At 39.0% G+C, this 18,374-nt stretch overlaps 1 protein-coding gene across 4 annotated transcripts in view; it reads left to right on the top strand.

Annotated features, from left to right (window-relative positions):
• PTPRM (protein tyrosine phosphatase receptor type M) overlaps positions 1–18,164 on the top strand; it is a 442,137-nt gene extending 423,973 nt beyond the window's left edge. For all 4 annotated transcript variants that reach the window (XM_058818601.1, XM_058818619.1, XM_058818610.1 and 1 more), the window contains 9 exons: positions 825–979; positions 1,299–1,434; positions 2,019–2,168; positions 2,637–2,810; positions 5,565–5,696; positions 8,739–8,864; positions 10,656–10,819; positions 12,897–13,032; positions 17,301–18,164. In XM_058818601.1, the coding sequence (XP_058674584.1) occupies positions 825–979; positions 1,299–1,434; positions 2,019–2,168; positions 2,637–2,810; positions 5,565–5,696; positions 8,739–8,864; positions 10,656–10,819; positions 12,897–13,032; positions 17,301–17,354 (1,227 nt within the window). In that variant the 3' untranslated portion in view covers positions 17,355–18,164. The remainder of the gene's footprint in view (positions 1–824; positions 980–1,298; positions 1,435–2,018; positions 2,169–2,636; positions 2,811–5,564; positions 5,697–8,738; positions 8,865–10,655; positions 10,820–12,896; positions 13,033–17,300) is intronic.
• Positions 18,165–18,374: the final 210 nt, after the last annotated feature.

Genomic DNA, 18,374 nt, shown 5'->3' with positions numbered 1-18,374 from the left:
TATATCTCTAAAAAGAAAAGCTGTAAAGTACCAGTTACTAGTATTGTTGACATTTAGTCCAGCCTAGACATGATATGCCATAATTTTGCTATTTGTTTATGAGCTATGTATGATGGCCTCCAGTTTGTGTATTTCTAATGAGAATGAAATATTGGCAGCTGCATTTTGAGATGGGGAAGGGAAAATACAACCAGTAAGAAAATAAAACTTAGCATATACTCTTCTGATATCCAGGCTGTTCCCCAAAGTCACATGGGAAATTACTTACACAATCAGCTTCTCATTCATACTTGTCTCACTATATCCATGTCCTTGTAGACTGTGGCAAATCACCTGAACAGTGAGCATGTGGAGGGCTACAAACACAGCCCCTATGATTGAAGGTGCAAAAAGATTTCCTATTATTCAGCTTTTTCTTACAGACCAATGAAGGGGACAAATGAAAATTATGCTGAAGCTGTAGTCCTCTGAAGTCAGCAGCAAAACCCCTGTGGAGGGCAGTGGGGGAAAAAAAAGGTCATCAGTGCTCTGTGTTCAGCCTCACTGCTGACCTGTTCTGTGATCATGGCGTGCATCTTAAGGCCACAGTTTGCAAAGCAGCCTAGTACTTAAATACAGAGATGAGCATTTCTCTTGTTGCTAAAAGTTTCAATCTAATGCTTACTTACCTAATTTTGTTGGAAGGCTTTGAAACCAGTTAATACCCCACCTTTGAGCTTGCTCTCCTGCTGTGAGGAAGCTCTCCAGTACGGATTGTGTTGGTAGGGGGTGCTTTTCAGCAAGGCTCAGGCTTTTGAAAATTTCAACCCTTGTCTTTTCACCAGAGAGGTGCTCATGAGATTCGGGAGATACGTCAGTTCCACTTCACGGGCTGGCCAGATCATGGTGTCCCATACCATGCCACGGGCCTGCTGGGATTTGTACGGCAGGTCAAAGCCAAGAGTCCACCCAATGCTGGGCCTCTGGTGGTTCACTGCAGGTAGGTAAAACAGAAATCTCTCTGCTGTGGTTTGCGTTAAACTCAAGACCTGCTTTTGCTTCTCCTTTACTGTGTATTCTCATACAGGCTGCCAAAGCCACTGTAGGTCTGCTCAAAAAATACTGTAAACCAGAATACATATATATTATACATATTTGAATATATAAATGAGAGTAAGGAAGCTGAGTCTGAAGTTCTGCAAGTGCATTGCTCAATTTCAGTAATCATCCAATTGATCAAGCACCAGTGAGATGAACCCTATACCCTTTACATTTCCAATACCCTGCTGCATATTAACTGTGCTCTTCTTCTGTTTCAGTGCTGGTGCTGGCAGAACTGGATGTTTCATTGTCATTGACATCATGCTAGATATGGCAGAACGAGAAGGCGTCGTGGACATCTATAATTGTGTGAGAGAGCTTCGATCCCGCAGAGTTAACATGGTGCAGACCGAGGTATTGCTCATCTACTGGAAGACTGCTTTGCAAGAAGAAATGCCCTTCTAGCCCATTAAGATAGAGCTTTGTAGTTGGTTGGCACCCTCCAGAAAGTAGTTTCCTTGGTCATATGCACAAAATAGTCTCTGCACAAACCTGAAGACCCCTTTCCCAAATAAGTGCACAGTTATTCCTCACTGAAGGTTCATAATGTTTCTTAAAAAATGGGGGAAATCAGGAATGTTTCCTCTCTGGGAAGGATTCATTCTGGAGTACATCTTGTTGAGGTTTAGTTTCATGATGGCACCTACAGAACCGCCCAGAGGAATGAGAAAACCAGAAACATTCTGAGTTTTGTGTTATGGAATGTTACTGCACTTCTCTAACTACTTGTAGTTTGTTTAAGACAATCTTTATATATTCATTTCCAAATGAGTGGGATAAATTTTTTTAAACTGTGGTTGTTACTTCTGGTCTTGCTTCAGTGCTGGTAAACTGAAGAGTGAAGTAGCAACCATATTAGTTGCTATGTTTTATTTACCAAAATACTAATGGTCTATGCATTCCATGTCAGTAACTATCTGCTTTAATTGCTTAACCAGGAACAGTATGTATTCATCCATGATGCTATCCTGGAAGCCTGTCTTTGCGGGGACACAACTATTCCAGCTTCTCAAGTTAGGTCTGCTTACTATGAAATGAATAAACTAGATCCTCAAACAAACTCGAGCCAGATCAAAGAGGAATTTAGGGTAAGTAGTGGCTTACATTGCCTAGAAGCTGTAGAGTTTAGCTATAGTAAAGACTTCTGCTTAAGTTTTTATAGACATATGAATTTTGTAACAGGTCTACGAGTGAAAGATGTCAAAAAATGGAAAAATAACATGTCACTCATCTCTGCTGAGTAATGCTGAATCATAAAATAATGCAGTGGGGTAGTAGTAAAATATTCATTTTACTCGAGGGTAGTATGTTGATCCTTCTGCTGTCCTTTCTCCAGAAAGCAGGCTACTCCACAGCTGTCTGTGAGGTTGTTTTCCATAATCATATGCTCCCAGGATTTCTCTGCTTCCAAAGCCTGCTGACTGTAATGTGTTTTCATTTCTCGGCATATTGATTCCCGCTGAAGCTGAATGCAGAGCTGATCTATTCTTAAATATTTTGGGTTGCTTTCAGTGCAGTGCTAATTTTTCCGTTGCATTGTTTACTCTCCTTGAAAGACTTTAAATATGGTGACTCCGACGCTGCGCGTTGAGGATTGCAGCATCGCGCTCTTGCCGCGAAACCACGAGAAGAATCGCTGCATGGATGTGCTGCCTCCAGACAGATGCCTGCCTTTCCTCATCACGATAGATGGGGAGAGCAGTAACTACATCAATGCTGCACTGATGGATGTAAGTCTGCACCACAGCATTAATAATAAAAAGGCAATAAGCAGCCCTCCAAACTGAGCCGTGCTAGAAAATGGAGTCAGCGTAAGAAGGAAAACCTTCTGGCTTGTTTTGTTTCCCAGAAGCATGGCACAAAATCTTTACACTCCCAAGTACATTTAGGATCACACATATGTTGTGTCACAGCCAAGGTTCCAAAGCCATGCTCAGAGAGCAATTCAGGGAGTTTTGATAAATTGAGTGTGTCTGGATTTCTCCCTAGTGCTTGAATTTTTAACCATCTGGCCTAGGAAAACAAGAGTTACCTATTAAGAGATACAGGCAGTTAAATAGAATAATAAGGTTTGCAGCAATATTTCAGTTCCCTTTGTTTATAATTTAAACAGTAATTAACAAAAAAAAAATTGTCTGTCAACACAAGATAGTACACAAGCCATTACTTCAGCCTTCCTGTTTATTTCTGCTTGAATGAATGGTTCCTCTTCATGTGTGTGTGGAGTTTTTTCTCAAATGCATCTATGGCAATTCTAATCCTTGTAATAGAGTAACAGTAAAAAGACACTTAAACTGCCTTTACAGTCTGTAGATATTTGTAGCCTATTTTTGACAATTTACAGCTATAGTCATTACTGTTGTCAAACACATAAACAACAAGAAAAAAGAGGTTAGTAAGGAAGGAACACATTGTAAATGGCCTTTTTAAAAAGTGAAGCTAGGGTAATAACAGTTTATTGCAGTTTTTTTCGTTTCTTTCCTTCCAAGTTCTCAAAGCCTTTTCCTAAAATGAGCTGAAGTTTAAAACACTCCTGTGAAAATGTATCTTTTAGTTTATCTATGTAGAGAAACTGAGAACAGAAGTGTAATTGACTTGTCTAGCCTCTCACAGTAGGTCAATGACATTTCATATTAGAACAGAGCTCCTTAATTTGTGGTCTGTGATTGTGCCATTACATTGTCTTCTTTCCTGGAGACTTCAGTACTGTTTTGTTCTGTGAATTAAGTAATGCTCAGAAAGAGCAGGGCCTTAATACTTGCTTTGAAGATGCTTCCTTTCTTCACTATTGAAACAATGGGCTACATGCAGATCTGTGTCTGGGCGAAAGGTTCCAGGCAGGAGGTGATTTGGGTTGCTTTCCACCTGAAGCATGCTTCTGCAGCATCCCTGCGCTGATAGACAAGGGCAGACATTTGTTCATCTCTCTAAACACTCAATCTCCAGCAAGCAAGATTAAGTGTGTCCCCCTCTCCACTTGAATCCATTGAGGTGTTGTTGAATCACCTCATCTAAGCCTTTCAGAGCTCACTTCAAGCAAAAGAGGCAGCAAGCATAGTTTTCCTTATTCAGTATCAGAATGAGTTTGAGAATAGTGTTCCCAAAAGAACTTCTGAGAATCCTAATTGAATGAATAACAGAGACCCCTTTGGACCTCTCATCTGCATGAAAATTCCAGCAAGGCCGGACCAGTAGGACAGAAAGCAAATGCTTAATGTATGAGGGGCATCATTACCTGCTGGTTGCCATGTGCTGAAACAAAGAACCAAAGTTTTGCATGTCTGCATCTGTACCCAAAACAGTGGAATAATTTTCTGTGGTCTCCTCAGTGATTATCTGTGAAAGAACAATCATAGAATATCCTGAGTTGGAAGGGACTCATAAGGATCACCAAATCCCATAATTGCTAGGGTTGGAAGAGACCTCTGGAGATCATGTGGTCTGACCCCTCCTGCCAAGGAGGGTCACCCTGAGCAGGTGACATGGGAACGTGTCCAGGTGGGTGTTGAATGTCTCCAGAGAGGGAGACTCCATGACCTCCCTAGGCAGCCTGTTCCAGTGCTCTGACAGCTCAGTGTAAATAAATTCTTCCTCACCTTCAGGCTGGAACTTCCTGTGTTTTAGCTTATGGCCATTGCTTCCAGTCCTTTCACTGGGCACCACCAAAAGGAGTCTGGCACTGTCCTCTTGGCACCTGCCAAAGTCAAAGCCACCAAAGTCCAAATCCTGGCCCTGCACAGGACAGCCCCAGGAATCCAACCACTTGCCTACAGTAGCTGATGTGATTGGATCTCTGTTGTGGTGCAGATGGTTCAGTTCAAGGCATGTAGAGACTTCCCCACCCTCCTTAATGAAGGCAGTGGCACCCCCTCCCAAAAATTGCCCCAGTATGGCCAGAGTACCTTTCAACACTCAGAAGGATGTAAGTGAAAATGTTGGTTTGAGATCCACAGGGGAAAAGTTCCAGCAAACAGCTCAGTCAATGACATACTCTGGTACTAAAAGAAACAAAGAGCACTGAAATTTATCCCCTGGGTATCTTCACTGCTGTCAGATAGACCAGAATTTCAACAATATTTCTGAAGAATAACTAGATATTTCCTTTCACAGGCATCCTTCAAATTTAGAGCTAAATGCAAACAGCCAAGATTAATCTGTCCATTAACAGCTCAAAACAAACCCGTTACTCAAAATCTTGTAGGAGTTACATTGGAAGCAAAAGCCTCTGATGATTTTACTCTATGCCTGTGGCATGAAATACATTTTAGAAATATAACATTTGCAGAAGCTATATCCTTCCCAAATGTAGTTTATTAACTTTGAAGCATATAAGTTCTCAGAAAAGAGATGAAAACAATATATTAATTATACAGAAAATAGAAATAATGCTTTCAGTCCTGAAGTTTTGGGGCTATGACTGACATTCTGCTAAATAGATTTTTCTCTGTTGCCATTCTTCTCATCATCTTGTTACTTCTTTGCAGAGCTACAAGCAACCATCAGCTTTTATAGTTACGCAGCATCCCTTACCAAATACTGTCAAAGATTTCTGGAGACTGGTCCTAGATTATCACTGCACTTCAGTAGTTATGTTGAATGATGTGGATCCTGCACAAGTAAGTCCAGAAAAATGCTTCATTTAAAAGAGGAGTGCTAGTGCCTCAGCATTACAGAACAGCTTTAGGATGTAATTAGTTTTTTTAAAACAACATTAAATACTTACACTCTAAAACATTGATTTGTAGCTTGCAGATACTCATAGGGGAAAAGGAATAAATCAGACCATCAGCAGCTTGTCCTCCAAAATATTAGTGCACACAGACATAAATGCATGCACCTGTTATTTATTCTAAGAGAACATGTTTTGGGAAGGGCTGCTAAAACCCAAAAATTAAGGTTGTAGAATTCTGACTCAAGTCTGAAACATGCTGTAGTGGCCAAAATCATGAACAGAAGCCAACATTCATTCATTAGCCTGCCTGAAACAGGTCAGTGACCTTGGTCTCCTTACCAGGGAATAGGTGTTCCCAGAGTGAAAATCTGTGTTGTGTATTGCACAAAATGATGTGATGAGCAAGGAGATAGGAACTAAACTAGGAGAGAGGAGCTAAAGATTGGAGACTAAGCATCCTTTGGAAGAGAAAAGAGGGCAATGAAACGTGTAGGGGAATGTAATTACCTTACAAAAGAGTTGCACATGCTGAACATGTTGTTCAGAAAATTGGAAAACTGAACCTACTGGTTGGCAATTTAATCACTAGGATTAATCACTTAGTGTCCCAGAGCCTGGGTTACAACTGCACAATTCCAAGTTCTTACAAAGATATAATTTCCTTAGTTCCAACAAACTGCACCAGCCCTCTGCTGGAATAATGTGGTGGTAATCTGGATTCTGAATATGTAAATATTTGTTAATTATTGGTTAAGAGCAATTGTGATTTTTTAGAACAGACTGCAGGTCATTTAATGATCAAGAATCTTTTTAGCTTTGTTTGGCATTGCATATACTTAAAAAATATTTCCTCTTATTTTTAATATGTAGAATTTGTTTTTAAAAGACAGTGATCTTCCTTTTGGTCTTTCAAAGGAACATGTAGGAATTCCACACACTGTTTTAAAGACTAAATTTCTGATTCTAAGCTCTGCACTGTCTCTACAGGGAGGAAAACAGAAATGAAAGACAAAACTTTCATTCATGAATCTAAGATTATTTTCTGAGTGAATAAGGAAAGACTCAAGGGAGACAGAGTGTTTTTTAATTTGTTGGCTGTGTTTTGAATTTACAACAGGGCATGGCTATTCCAAGCATGTATTAGCCTCCCAGGATTTAAAAGCTATTGGGATATGCAGTTAATGCACCTGCTTCTGCAGTATGTTAAACCTTTTACCTCTTAATGGAGTAACAATCTTTTCATTAGGAGTAAATCTCAAAACCCTCAGAGCAAACAGAAGTGGAGAGAGGGCAAAGCTTATTAAAAACACACATTACATTCAGATTTATTAATAATTACTGTTATGATTATTATTTATGTATATGTGAAGTGTTTACAGTTCTGTTTAGATATTACCATTTATGTGGATTGTTGTGCTCTATTGGGAAATGAAATTCAACCCTTCACTGTGGCTCTGACTTGAAGAGAGTCGCTAGCATCACTTGCATGCAAAATGTGCAGACTTAAATGCTTTTGGTTTCTTTCGAACTTGAAAATCATAGCTTCCTAAAACAGCCCCAGCAAACAGCTCTGCTTATTATCATTTAAGCATTTTTCAGAGATCTGTTAGAACTGTATTCCTATGTATTTGAAGGATGAGTACTAAACTGTGCACATGTTAAATGATCTGAGCACTGGCATTTGCAACAGTTGTATGCATTGCATTTTGCTATCCTGTACACCAGCATATTTCATAATAAAAATTTTTGTAACATTTAGACAATATTTGGAAAGCAGTTGTCTCAGCAGACCACATCATAGGGAGGGTTAAAAAATGAAAACATATTTTCCTACTCAAAATTTCGGAGTTTAACTTGTTAACGTGATATCCTGCAAATCAGACCGTGTTTTCTTTTTTAATTGGTGTAGTAAATGGTTATGTTTTCGTAAAATGTAGTCATCTCTAAACAACTTTGTTGAGGACTAAGTATTGTAAGAAATGCAAAACAACATCTGGAGTAAATGTGATTTGTCAGCTCAGCTCTGGATCACCAACAGCAATGCAGCAGAATGAAGACCACAGCTGTTTTACTGATTGAAATAAAAAGTTCCAAATATGACATCAATGCTTCTGCAAGCAAACAAAATTTCATGAGTTCATATTTAATTTTGGTGAATGCTTACAAAAGCTGCATGCTGAAACTGCTCCAAATATCCCTGGCAAAAAAAATCATTAGGATTTTTATGAAAAAATAGGCAGATTCTAGCTACGAAAACCTCCTTGCAAAGTGTTGATTCAATCTTTAAAGTATTAACACAGACAGTAATTGGTTCATGGATTAAGCCATTGTTATATTATTAGACACTAAAACCATGCAAGATAATAGTAATTTTACTTTGTGATCTTTAGATACCTAGCAATAATTTTTTCTGAGAACTGAAGAAAGCATAATTAATATTTTGAGGTCTCACTAATAAGATGAAATTAAGCAATTATTGAAAGTTTAAAGCAATGCTAATATTAGCCAGTATTATCGGTCGCAGGTGAAAAACATGAAAGTTAAGTCCTGAGTTTCGAGAATTTATGTACCTTTCCTAGCATAAATCACATGCAGTTTGAATTATTAGCAGCTATTCAGGGCAGTTGTAGGTCCCAGGCCTTTGGTCTTTAGCCTCCGCTGTCTCCAAGATATGGCAATATTTGTCAGCCTCTCCCTGTCTAGTCATAATCTATTGTAGAAGTAATGCTGAGTATCAGAAGTGTTTTACTCCAGGCACCAGACACTGAAAGTACAGCAGCAGGAACCACCATGTTAGGTACATGGAAAGATGTTATGAAAGCAGAGAGCTCGAAACTGAACTTGGTGCATCGTGTGCTGTATAAAGATACTGTGCAAGAATTCTAGTAGTACATGTATGACAAATTCAAATACAGATGAGTATATTGAGGCAGCATGAAATCCAAGGTGATTAACTGTGTTCTTTTTTGTCCATGGTCTCCTGTAGCTCTGTCCTCAGTACTGGCCAGAAAATGGAGTGCACCGGCACGGTCCCATTCAGGTGGAGTTTGTATCGGCTGACTTGGAAGAAGACATCATCAGCCGGATATTCCGAATTTATAATGCAGCCAGGGTAAGGATCTTATTTCCAAAACAGTTTTGTCTCAGTAGATGAGTTGAGTCTACTCAAATCATAAAAATGAAAGCTAAACTCACATAGAACCATTTTCATTTTTCAGCATATTTATTTGAAAGCAATGGCGCAATACTGAGTCACAGCACAATTACAGAGGATAAAAAAGACTTCTATGTATAATAAAAGTAAAAGAAAAAATTAATACATATCTCAAGTGTGTTAAATGCAAATGAAATAAATGCAGCATTCAGATTGTATGATAGCCAAAAAATACTGAAATCAGTGCTGTTTTCAATAGTTTGAAATTAGCCATCTTGTATATTTGTATCGTGTGTTATGTGAAGAAAGCTGTGCACCAGTTTATGTTAGTTATGTTTTTCAATAGCAATCCAAGCCTCTTAGTGAAGATCCTCTCCCAATAACCACACTTCATAACATATGTAACCACTTCAGAAGGGCAAGCAGGTTGTTCTTGTATCCAGCTTTTATGCTCCCATAAAGTTGACAGAAGACTAAACAAGGCATTTCTTTCAAGCTGAGTGGAAAAAAGATTCCACCACAGACCAGATATCTGGTCCCATCCAGGGAGCCTTTGCAATGGGACTCATATCAGCCACCAAAAAGCTATAGTTAGGAGTAAGCAGGACTCCGTTCAGAAAAAAAATCAAGAACTTCCCTGGGACCTGTTAGCTCGATGGGCAGGGAAAGACACCAAAAACATGTTAATATCCAAGTGGGGAAGCAGATTGTAAAGCTTCAAATACTTCCTTAATACTGTGAAGGCCTGGCATTTGCAGTAAATGTGGCAATATAAAAAACACAGCCTCCAGCAGGCTGTGACCTTCAGCAAGCACTGGGTCTGGCTGCTTTGGGAAGAGGAGCCATCAGCTGAAAGAAACTGGACAGGAAATCAGTAGATTCCAGACTCTGACATAAAGCACACAAAACCAATTGGAGAGCACATCTAGTGCCACATCCAGTTTTGTTTATTCCCATATCGTGTTAATCTTACGTCCTCTCTATTAACTCTTACTCTACAGAATAAAATTTAATGTCATCATTTCTGTGTGTTGTTCATTTTAGGAGTGGCACTAAAATGCCCTCACTTTGCACAGAAGTGGCAAACTCTAGACTACAAAACCAGTTTTCATGTGCATGTTCATTATGCCCTTTTCAAAGGACTGTAGTTTTCTGCCACTATCACTTGTTCTGTGCTCCTTTTTTATTTTAAATCACCATAAAGCAACTGTTCAGTAATGTTTCACCAGAGGGGTTCTGACTGCTGCAGTAGAGCACAATAAAATAAAATGTAGTTAGATATTTTTTTATAAGCTAGAAACATCTGAGGGTTCAATTTGGTTTTCTTAATGTTTCCTGCTTCAAAATATCTTGAGAGGGTTTGACCTTTCTTGTAAAAAAAGGACAGAAACACATAAACGTTCTTAAAAACACTGAAGCTTATATATGAAAACAGTATATAATTGAAGTTATGTTACAGCTCTGTCTTTCCTACCAAGCTCCACCTATCTTATTAATTAATTATTTGCTTGATTGTGCAGATGTACTATTGCTATATTTTAGCCTATTGTATAACAGTCTGTTTAAAAACTCTTGTTCTGACAACTCCATTGAAAATTAAAAGTCATCAATCCTCAAGGGCAGTTGAAGTTACATTAGCAGTTTGTCAGCAATCATCTGCTTGAACAAGTTCCCTTCCTGATGCAAATACCTGAATTTCGTGCCAAACAAATAGTGTTACTTTTCCTGCTTTTGTCCGGATCCCTGCAGCCCCAGGATGGCTATCGGATGGTGCAGCAGTTCCAGTTCCTGGGATGGCCCATGTACAGGGACACTCCGGTTTCTAAGCGCTCCTTCTTGAAGCTCATCCGTCAGGTGGACAAGTGGCAGGAGGAGTACAACGAGGGAGAGGGACGCACGGTTGTGCATTGCTTGTAAGTATGGAAGCAGAAGAGAGGGATAAGGGAATTCTGTCACAGAATTTGTGTCAGGCTTTAAAAGATTTGTAATGAGGTGAAGAGGCATCTGTCTAATCTGGGGCTGAATAAATATTACAACTGCTCATTTAAAAGCTTCAAATGCAAGAGGAATTGTGTCATTTTAATGCAGATTCATGAGTTTCCCCATCTGTACTTTGTTAAAGCCCTATGGAAAGATGATGGGTTTGAGTTAACTCCATTTTATATAAAGAGTCCAGTGACTCTTGCAAATGGGAAAGTTGCGTACTTATTCGCAGCAAATCAAAAATGTGCCTTCAGAACAATGTACCTTTTATTTCTGCAGATAAGGATGATAGAAATAAGTAGTTTTGGAGGGGTGATTCATTTTCCAGGCATAAAGCACAGGAGTAAAAGTGGTGTGATAGACCAGTTACGATGATCCTGTAATTGCCTAACCTTTCTCTAATAATGGTATATTTTTTTGTCCTCCTCTGACTTTGTGCTCCACTCATGCAGACTGTCATCCACTCTGCCACCATCCTTCTTTTGGTACAGTTTAATACCTGTACATGCTTCTGCCCTCAGAAGTAGCTGATCTTTTGGGACTGAGTCTTCAGCAGTTGAAGTTGTATTCATCTTCCTCTAAACATCTGTTTAAAGATGTTGCCATGATAGAGAAGGGACCTGCAAACTGGAAAACCATGTTCAGAAGTTGGGACCCTGTGTCAGAATGATGGAGGAGAATCTAAGAGTATATTAATGATTCCCACTATCACTGACCTTGAACAAGTCACTGCTCTTCAGTTTCCCCATCTGTAGTATGGGGATAATAATACTTTCATCAAAGGAGCATTGTGCAGTGTGATTAATTAATGTTTTGAGATCTTTAGCTGAAAAGACCCTTTTGAAGTGCAAATTACTGTTATCTCTGAGGTGGCTGATGATATTAAATAGTTGTACAACATCACACATGCGTCACTTCCAGGCAGTAAAGAAAGAAAAAGCTCTAATATAATCCTTTTAAATTACTTTATTTTAATTAAAATTCTCAAACAGTCCCACAATATCAGGCACTGTTTTGGCAGCAGAGAGCATTCTTTTCATAGTGCCTGGATGTGACAGATGTGCGACGTTGTATCTTCCTTTGAAAATCAACCATTTGCAAAGCTTGTTTGAAAGACCTGCTACCTAACTAGTCTGCACTCTGGTAATTATTAAGGTTTATTATTTTCAGTGAAGCTCAGCCTAAAGATTCTGATTAGAATAAGTGTAGAAATAATGGGGCTTCCAGAAAGAAAGAGATTCTCTTGAAGATTAAAAATAACCAGGGATAAAGTATTATTAAATACTGTATTTGATCATGTATATGAACATTTGTGCCTGGCTTCTTTGTTAGCGATTTGCTTCGGGTTCTCATCCTCTGATAACTGTGGGTGGAGGGGGAATACATCTGCCTTTAGAAGCAGCCCTTGCCAGGCAGCCAGCCCCTCTTCCTGCTGCCAGGAGCTGAGATAACTAGCCAGGGGGACATGGCAGCACCACCCAGTGCCATACCAAGTGCAGCCACCAGGACTCCCCCAAATGAGACTTCTGGTGCTTTTGCAGTTCCTCCGAAATGCCTTTGTGTCCAGGAGGAAAGCACCAGAATCTGGAATTAAAGAGCTCAAAGATTTGCTTTCTCTGTGGCATTTCCAGGCCTGATGCTCACTGCAGCCATGTGTGTTTACAATGCAAAGCAGTGTTGAACTGAAACTAAAAGTACTTTATCCTTATTTTAGCATCCTCTTTGTGCTGTCTCCAGTGTTCACTGAAGGGTGGTGCAAAACTCAGCCATTCAATTGCCTCCAGGCTGTCAGCCTGCTGACTTCTGAATCATAGCTTTGAGATCTTTCAGCATGCCAATTCCAATTAAAAATCATGTTTTGCCTGGAGTTGGGCAGCCTTTGGGGCCAGGAATGTTCTGTGGTTTCTCCCTGCTGGAGCTCATGCCTTCTGGAGCCATCCCTGTTGCTGTACAGACTTGTGCCACAGAGTCCATTGTAACTGAGCCGTTTTATCACTTTCGCTGCAGGAATGGAGGTGGCCGCAGTGGGACATTTTGTGCAATCAGCATTGTTTGTGAAATGCTTCGACATCAGAGGGCTGTTGATGTGTTCCATGCTGTGAAGACACTGAGGAATAATAAGCCTAACATGGTGGACCTTCTGGTAGGAGCTTTTTAACTGCACCATTAAATAGAAAATGTTCTTTTTCTCAGAAGAGTCAGTAAGATTTCCAGGATTTGCAGTGGGAGTTGTTCACAAAGCAAGCGAGTCATTTTCAAAGGGCATAATGAAGTCACTTCACTTGTAAGAGTATTTTTACACTGCTTTCTTCCCAAGGAGACTTTGTCTCTGTTCGTTTGAATTTTTTAAGAGTTTTAAACTTTCAGATGAACATCCTTATTAATTTTCTTTTCTAGCAGGCTGAACCAAGTGGAGAGCAGCACTTGCATGGTAGAAATAATAGTTATGTAAAATTAAATGCCAGATTTTCAAATTATATATTTTATAAATAGCTTAATCGCCTAATATTTATCAAAGCCATGAATTTCAGTTTGACATCCAGAATATTGCATTTAATTATGGTTGCTCTATCTCATAGAAAGATTAAAGAAATTCAGAAACAAGGGGCCATGTGCAATTATTTTCCTAGAGAGTGTTTTATGAGCTTTTTCCTAAATGGAGAACTGCTGAAGTGCCAGCTGCTGTGCCAGAAGAGCTGCAGAACAGCTTAAACCAGCAGGTTCTTACACTCCAGTGTGTAGTTTTGTACTTGGAGATGGGTGTAGCTCGATGCCCTGTTCTGAAGCCTGGGCTATAAAAGACACTTTTACAACATCCTGCTGCAGAGGTGGCTGCTTAAGAGGCAGCTGCATTTGATTTAGTATCACAGGCAGGAGGAAGCAGCATCTGGGCATTTTCAGGGATGTTAACCCAATCTGAGCCAGTTTTGCAAGCTCTGGTTAGACAAATTGGGGTCATTTCAGCAACTTTTCTGTAGCATGCCCAGGGTGAGGCAGGTGACATCTCACTGAGTTGGTCCAACCTCTTGTACTTTTAGGAGAGGACCCCCTCAGCTGAACTGAGTGTGTCACACACTGGAGAATAGGCAGAGAGAGCAGGACTTTGACACACAGGTGAAAGCAGGCAGGGAGGGATATCCACCTCCCCACTACGTGGATGGCTGTACCTCCCCTCTCCTGTGGGAGGCTGGCTCCCACCATATTCCCCCATCACAGTGCTCTCTCCTGGCCTGTCTCTGAAGTCCCAAACCCTCCCCTAGGCCCAGCTCTGGCCAGGCAGATGGAAAAGGGCCAGATGTTGTCAGCTGTGCAAAGCAAGGAGGGAGTTCATGAGCAGCACCAATAGTGTGGAGCTGTGAGTCTTGTGTCAGTCAGAAACTATCAGACTTCCACAGTGATGGGAGGGAGCACCTTGACTGGCTTCTTTTCCTCTCCTTTTTATCCTCAGGAGGAGAATCATCGTGATGAGAATCATACATTTTTATTTCCTAGATATTAAGAAAAATGTCCTTCTACTTCATTCATGTAGTATAGTTTATACAGGGATTTGGCATGCTGGTGTTCTCCATCCTCCTAGAGCTTAAGCCCACAGAACTCTCTGATCTCTTATTCATTTATTTTATAGAAATAAAATGAAAATTACCAGTGTAGAAGTACAGTTAAAGAAAATGCTCTCTATAAATTCCCATTTGTGAGAGTTCTCCAGATATAGATTTGTCATGCAATTGTCTCCATTTTTCAGAAGAGAATTTTTTTAATCAAAAAAGCTAAATGTGTTATTTTAAATAAAAATATATCTTTTAGTAAACTGAGAGTGGTATTGGGAATGTCTGGAAAGCATAGAAAGGCCTTGTAGGGCCTTTTTTATTAGGAAATTTCAAAGCACTTGTGACAGAGATCAGTATTGTTTTCCTTATTTTTACAGACAGAGGAATAAAGGCAAGGGACAACTAGGATTTTTCCCATTATCACATAATGCACTGACTGAGCAGAGTTAGAATGACATCTCTTCAGTTGTAGTCTGCCACCTTGCAGGAACAAATATTTGAATTAGCCAGGTTTCAATTTCTGTGTAAATGGCTTCATGGTAAAGGGAATTGGGAGACTTGAGTTCTTTTCCTGATTTTGTTACTGAGTTTATCCTTTATGACTCTTCTTATATTAATGTGTCTTTGCCTCAGTTTCTCTACTGCAAAAAGAAGAACAGTAATATTCATCTACCTTGTAAAATTTTATGGTAAAAGATGAAATGCTCAAAATCATTACAATGTTTCACAAAAAACAGGTTTAAGACTGCTTTATCAATACATGTCATGCACTTTCTGGCTAGATAAAAGGCAGTCTTTACCATCCATACTTAGAGATTCATCTCAATTTCGCTGAAACCTTTGGTTTTCCTCCAAGTGTAAAACTCTGAATGCCACATCTGGAAATCTAATAATTTTTTCAGCTGTCATACAAAGGTAACACATGATATTGCAAAATATCTATTATGGGATGCCTGAAGCATTTGGTGATAAATGTTATTGGGCCTACCCACAGGTGTTGTAGAAAATAAATTTAAATATACCTCTCTGAAGCTAGCTAGTCTAAAGAGACTTTTAATATCCACCATCAAGTGAATAATAAAAATGTACAAAGGACACTAGTGAGTGAACACAGTGGGAAATAAGGTATGTCTGCTCTTTAAGACAGATATTCAGCTTACTGAAAATGACAGTTATTCTGCTAGATCAGTAAATCAGCATAAAATGAGCATGGAAGAGTGGAAATGGATGAGTGGCTGATCTCTTGTTTTGATCTGTTATGTAGTTATAGAACAATTTCCATTTATTTAGAAACATATATGCAATAAAAGCAGAAAAGGAATTTACATAATACTCTGTTCTTTCCCTTCTTCTTTTTTTTTATTCTTTTCTCATTCTGAAGAAGACACAAGCAGTTTATGGAACCTTGCAGGACTTTAAACACATACAGCTCACTCATCACTTAGGTTATTGTGCACATTAGACTTGTCTTCTTATGACGTGGCATTTCTCAACCAAAGAACTTCTAAATGATCCATGCTTGTTAATAGCGTTTTGATTTTATTAATAGTATATGGTCTTTTGCATGTAAAGTGGACTCTCTTCTCAGCTAAAATGTGACCCAAAATCACAAGTATAGGCCAAAAGATTTAATCCTTTAAAATGTTTGCTTCAGGGAAAAGAGAATATATCTGAAGATCTTACTACTCGTGATGTTGGGCAAGGCTGAGTGCTGTCAGCTCATTAAATCTGTTGTTGTTCCTAAATGTCAATATGTGCTTAGTTATCCTTTATTAATCAAATAAAGTGCATAAGCAAAAAAGGCATTTCAGTAACAGAAATAGTTATAAAACTGGCAAGTGTTTCCAAATTGAATTTTCAGAAGCCTGAGCCCTTAGATTCAGGGAACATGCACTTACTATTTCCTTCAGCTTTTTCTTCATTTAAATATTTGTAGTATTTTTGAATATTGTGAGTAGCAAAAATGGAAACAGGAGAGGGGTATGTATGCACATAAAACTGGGAAGTTATCAGTGACTGCACCATTTAAAAGTTTCAGAGTGGACAATGGTCAGTTAAATTTGTCCTCTCCATTCCACTGAAGACATGAAAGGGGCCAAGACATGACCTTTTGTCCCCAACGATGCAGAGTGGGTTTGCATCCCTCAGAAAGGGGATTTATTTCCCTGGGACTTGCTCTGTTTCCAAGCAGCTACAAATAAAACCAGCAGGTCTGTGTTTGAAGCACAGGGCTGGCACCTGAAAACTTAGGCTCTTTACAGTTCCTCTGTTACCCAGGCTAACTTGACCATCACTGGCAGTTGCTAAAAATTAATTGGAATTAATCCAATTCATTTAGCTCGGGCCCCATCTCACAAGGCTATTACATAGTCCTGTGGGTTGGGTCTGGGCTGCAGATAGAGGACCAACAGTGAGTACTCTTGCCCTGAAATGCAGCAAGTGTCTGAATGACATTAAAATAAAAGTTGTAATCTGGGAAGTACTAAACGCTGGGTCTATTTTAAGATAAATGTTTCCAGGGAGGAATTTCAACAACTCCAATTCTCATAAAGTGCTACATGAGCATTTTCACAGATGACAGAAGGGTTGCAAGTCAATTTGTTTATGTGCAGTCAGTTTTTCTCATACAAGTGTATTACAGCAGCTAAATACTCATCTAACATGAGCAGCACCATAAGTTACTATGTATAGTGTCTATTGTCTGGTTAATATAAAGATTTTCTTATCTGAACATAAATTGGATTTGCAAACTGTTCCCACTGACAACAGCTGATAGTAAATAATTTTAACAAGAGAGAAATATTGACCCCTTTAATTAAGTTTCTTCAATAACTGACTTTGTGGTTTCCTTTTGATTTTTCAGGATCAATACAAATTCTGCTATGAAGTGGCTTTAGAATACTTGAATTCTGGCTGATTGTCTAAACAGCACAGACAGAGCTCCTCCTTTCACTACCACAAACAAAGCAAGTCACTTCATGATGCCTGTGTAAACGAGATGAAGACTTCTCAGTGTTATGCTTCTACTGCTTTGTATAATTGGCTCTTTTTAAGAGCCCCAAGAGATGTTTATAAAACCGCTTGCACTGCCCGACTCCCACTCCGAAGCTGCTGCTTGGCACCCCTGTGAGCCTACACCGAACCACGTGGCAGTCCTTGAACACCTTATCCATGCTCAGCCATTGATGTGGTGAAGCAGCATAGTCCTCTGGTAAATAAGAGAGCACAATTATATTCTTATGAAGGAATTTGTACTTTCTCTGTTACTTTTCGTTGCCTGTGATTCTCAGTTATTGTCACAGCCTAGTGTACATTTCTGTTCTGTGGAGAATGCTGTCTGGCATTTTGATAATATATGATTTTAGTTATATTTGTATTCTAACACGTGCATAATTAACAAATCATATGTAGCTTATCTGAACTAACAGAAAGACATGTACCAAATCATGATAACTTTGTTGAGTTGTAATTTCTATCCACTTTGTACCATTTCATAGAGAGAATCTTGATAGAAATGCAGTTAAAAATGCAAAAGACAGGATGCTCAGATTAATATATCCAAAGCTTTTTCATTTGTTTATATTGTAAATATTTTTTGATTTCATCAAATTATTTATTCATTAAAATGATTTTTTTTGGTGAAGCACAGTGAGTGACAATCATTTTTATTAAGCCCTGGAAATGCTTACTGTATGATAGTGTAAACATTTGTTTACCTTGTATGGATTCTCAGCTCAATAAATAATTACATACATGATACAATTTTGTTTAATTTAATATCTCTTGGCATCTGAGTGCCTTCAACTAAGCCTCTTTTCTAGATTAAATCTAGTAAATAATGAGCTACCTCCAGTGAGTGTTTATTGTATTATCCAGTGTATAGTCCAGCCAATAGTGAGGTCATGGAATCACAGAATCATAGAATGGTTTAGGTTGG

The sequence above is a fragment of the Ammospiza caudacuta genome, chromosome 1 (genome assembly GCF_027887145.1).
Source record: "Ammospiza caudacuta isolate bAmmCau1 chromosome 1, bAmmCau1.pri, whole genome shotgun sequence".
Lineage (NCBI taxonomy): Eukaryota > Metazoa > Chordata > Aves > Passeriformes > Passerellidae > Ammospiza > Ammospiza caudacuta.
Note: the sequence above shows the minus strand (reverse complement) of the source record. Positions and strands in the feature narration are given on the sequence as shown.